Source organism: Galeopterus variegatus, unplaced genomic scaffold (assembly GCF_000696425.1).
Source record: "Galeopterus variegatus unplaced genomic scaffold, G_variegatus-3.0.2 Scaffold9583, whole genome shotgun sequence".
NCBI lineage: Eukaryota > Metazoa > Chordata > Mammalia > Dermoptera > Cynocephalidae > Galeopterus > Galeopterus variegatus.
This window is the reverse complement of record NW_007735694.1, coordinates 1,409-5,508: the sequence shown is the minus strand read 5'-3', so window position 1 is coordinate 5,508 and position 4,100 is coordinate 1,409. Positions and strand designations below refer to the sequence as shown.

Here is a 4,100-nt window from a genome sequence, read left to right as displayed (position 1 = left end):
GCCGGCCCGGAACCCCTCGGCCCTCGTACACTTCCGCCGGAAGTGGGTCTTGCCGCGGGCATGCGCTGACATCACGAGTCCGCCAGACGTCTCCGGGCGCGCCCTGGAGGCTCCGGCGGGCTGCGGCTGTCGGTTGGCTGAGCTTGGCGGTAAGGCCGCCTCCTCGGGGCTCTCTGACACCCCCGCCGGCCCAGGGCTGTTGGTCTTCTTGTCTGACCCTCCCTGCCCCCGTGTCCTACCTCCTCCCCGTCCGAGGTCCGGGCGCCCCCGGTGTCCCCTCCAAGCCGGCTGCACCCTGCCTCTTTCTAGCCGGGCTCCGGCCCTGGGGGGGTAACTCCGGCCAGGCCCACCCGCCTGGAGCCTGTGATGTAGATTAGCCTCGGGAGGCCCTCCGTTATCCAGAGTGGGGGCCTCAGGAATAGAGATAGGGATAGACCCAAGGCTACCTACCGGCTTGGCCTATTTCTTCCTAATTTGCTGTTTCGCCCGATGTCTTATAACTCGTTCACAGTGGCTGGGGATCAACATCGCCCCTTCCAAATTGTTTTCCACGATGTGTTCTCCCGCTAACTCCTGCTGAGTCCTATTCTGTTTTATTACGTGAGTGTTGAATTGATCTGTCTCTGCAGCCAGATCCAGCCTCCTGGAGGAATCATGTCTCCTGCAGGTTTTGGGTGCCACCTGGTGTGCCAGGTACACACCGTTGCCCAAGAGGAGCTGCTTTTTGAATTCTTCGTGAATGTTGGGAGGAGGAATGCCAGAGCTGCCAGCTGAATATTATCCAACCAGGAGAAATATGTAGGCTGGGGACCCTGAATCACTTTGTGAGGATTGCTGCTCTTAAACTTTAACTGTTTATTCTGTTTTAAGTCATGAATAGTCTCTCGTTTGGTTATCTTGGTTGGAAGTCCTGCCCGAATCATATCTGCTAGGGGCAAAAGTAAACATTTGAAGCTTCTTAACACAAACCTGTGTGTTGACTGTGGTACTGGTGGGTGATCCCTGATGGTTTTGGCCACTGTCCTGGAGGGATGCTTCATAGGACACATGCCTGATCTTGGGTGTGGGGCCTCTGACTGCCCCTAGCAGGTGCTTATTCTGACGGCATTGTCAGTAGGCTCTTTTGTGTGCATTCTGTATTAGTATCTGTGTGAACATTTAAGGAAGTAGAAGAATGATTTGTTGCTGGGGGGAAGGAAGGTGGATGCGTTTTCTTTCTCACTTAATTTTGGAACTTGTGGGCAGGAGATGCCGCAGAATGTTAGATTAGGAAACTTCATCTTTAAGGAGAGAGCTCAGGACCATGTGGGAGGTCCCACCGAGGGGCAGACAGTAGGGCTCTGCGGCATGTACTTGAGGGCTGATGAATTCTGTTTTGGGAACCATTTAGGGAGTTGATGTCTGAGAATATGTGCCATGGAATAACCCCCTCAGTAACAGATAGTCACCCTCGTTCTGTTCCTCTGTAGCCCCCAGGATGGACTTTCTGGTTCTCTTCTTGTGCTACCTGGCTTTGGTGCTGATTGGTGTTGTTATGATCTGCATCTGCTCAAAAACCCATCACTTGAAAGGCCTGGTCAGGAGAGGAGAACAGGTAACAATGATCCTTGGATACCATTGAATTTTAAGTACTGAGCTAGTCTAAAAGACTCACTGGTTTCCTGACAGGACAAAAAAGAGATGCTGTTTAAATTCATTGGCTCATTTATTTTTTATTTATGTCAGTCATATATTCCAAAGTCTCTGTTTTTGTTTTGTTACTGCTGAATGTAATCTTGGGATGATGCTTTGAGATAAGATAGCATTTTCAAGATTGGCCATTTTCCTCTGGGTTTGATGCCTGTAAATGGTCATGGATGTGAGCAGTGTCTGCTTGGAGGGGCTTGATGGGTAAAACTGGAGCATGAGCAGAATGCTGAGCATGGTGCTCCCAGCCCTCCTTCAGGGATCAGAGTGAGCAAAATAGGGACAAACAGCCATGGGAAGGGGTTGACTTGGGAGAGATCCAGGCTAATGCCCAGTAATCTGGAGGTGGATTCTGGAAACTGAGATTGAACCCCGGGCATGGGAAGGAGCAGCCTTCACATTAACATTCCCTGATCCATCCCCTCTGCTTGCCTTCCTTTCCCTGAAGACCCTGACAGGGCAGAGTAGACATGGAAAGTTAACGTCAAAGGAAGGCCAGTACACGGAGGTCGTTCTCTTTATTCTCTCTTAAATCGCTTCTCTGCTCATATGTGGAAACAAACTTAGCATCACCAGTATTGCCAGGTGTGTGTGGTGCATCTCATTTGTTTGGGAGTTGGGGGCAGGAGGGGACGAGAAATGAAACTGAGTCATTCCCTTTTCTTTTGTTTCAGATATTTTCCTGTATAATCCCAGAATGCCTTCAGAGAGCCATGCAAAGATTGCTTCATTACCTCTTCCATTCGCGGTATTTATATTTCAGAGTTTCACTGTCATCCTCTTTTCTGTTTTGATTATTAATTGTTGCTGTCCTCTAGCTTCAGGAAGCTCCTTGTGGTTCCCAGCATGGTAAAGGAAGGGATGCTGGAAAGGATCAATAGTTGTGGGTTCAGACTCTCTCCTCATGGATGGACTGCCTTCTGTCTCTAGGGTTTGATGTGTCTGTTTTTTTTTTTTTTCTTTTTTAGAGTGGGGAAATATTGACATGTATTTCTTTAAAATACGTGTGAAGTATTTCATATAGTTTCTTATTTAATTCTTAATTATCTCATGCCCAAAGCAAGGGGGTGGCCCTTGGTTACTTTCCTTAGTATTGTATGATTTCTTCATTGGAAAAGCCTCTGTGAACAAGCCATGTATATGTCTTTTTCCTTTCAGAAACCAAACTTTCATTATCCTGCACCTGGTCTTGCAAGGGATGGTTTACGCTGAATATACCTGGGAAATAATTGTCTACTGTCAAGAGCTGGAGTTCTCCTTGGATTACCTTCTTCTGCCCTACCTGCTGTTGATTGTGAACCTGTTTTTTTTCACCCTAACTTGTGCAACCAATCCTGGTAAGTTGAGGCGCTTTGTATACAGACTGGTAACAGCTCAACTGTCTTGCTGATAGTGCTGTAAACAGGTAGTGGTCCCCCTAAGGACTTTGCAAAAGATTTGATATGTGGTATTTTTATTATCTTTCAGTTTTGAGTATTTTCTAATTTTATTTTATTCTTCTTTGACCCATGGGTTATTTAGAATTGCTCAAATTTTTCCACTATACTTTTTAAAAAGGTTTATCTTTTTGATACTTTCACTTCCTTGTGTTATATATAGAGCTTGGGTCTCTATGGTACTGTTTCTTTTAAAAAATTTATTGATACTTGTATTATGACAGGGCATGTGGTTTTTGTAAGTGATCCATGTGTGCTAGAAAGAGTATGTATTTTTTAGTTCTTGGGCAAAGAGGACCATGTAATTCCATTACATCAACGTTGTTAATTATGTTCAAATATTTTATATCCATATTAATTTTTTGTTTGTTTTATCAATCAATTGCTGAGAATGGTATGTTACCTCATTCTGAGGGTAGACTTGACAGATTTCTCCTTGTAGTCAGTCACTTTTTGCTTCATATTTTGAAACTAATATATATTTTATTTTTTTTCTTATTAAATGCAGTCAAATTTAGAATTAGTATTGTCTCTTCCTGATAAATTGAATCTTATTTTAAAATATAGTGAGCCCCTTTTGAAGGAGTGCACGGACAAAAGAATCACGCAAGACCCGGGCTAACAGTTCGCCAAAGAAGTTCCGCTTTATTCAAGGACTGCGCGTACATTTATAGGGAGCTGCGTTCCGGGTTTGGATAGGGGGTGGATGGGGCGGTAGCTGATTGGACGGGGCTGGGCAGGAGGTGAGCCTTGACTTGTGACTGGCTGAGGTTTGGCACGGGTGGGCTTGGGTGTTGGCGCCGACGGGCTTTGTTTACTGCGAAGAAGAACCCGGAAGGGCGACATATTGCTAGGGAGTGCTTTTCCCCTCCCCCTCCGCTTGAATGCCCACGGTATCCTTACATTCGAGTGCCTATGGTATCCTTACATTCCTCCCTTTTTCCTCTGTTGTGGGAATGGGTCGCCGTGATCTTCGAG

General features: G+C 46.0%; 1 protein-coding gene across 1 annotated transcript; it reads left to right on the top strand.

The window, feature by feature from the left end:
• Positions 1-524: 524 nt before the first annotated feature.
• LOC103609406 (probable palmitoyltransferase ZDHHC4) lies at positions 525-3,023 on the top strand (the record flags this gene model as incomplete). The annotated part of the gene is made up of 4 exons (XM_008593733.1): positions 525-824; positions 1,470-1,594; positions 2,361-2,434; positions 2,845-3,023. Coding segments are annotated over exons 2-4 (370 nt in total), but the record flags the coding sequence as incomplete, so codon positions are not given.
• Positions 3,024-4,100: the final 1,077 nt, after the last annotated feature.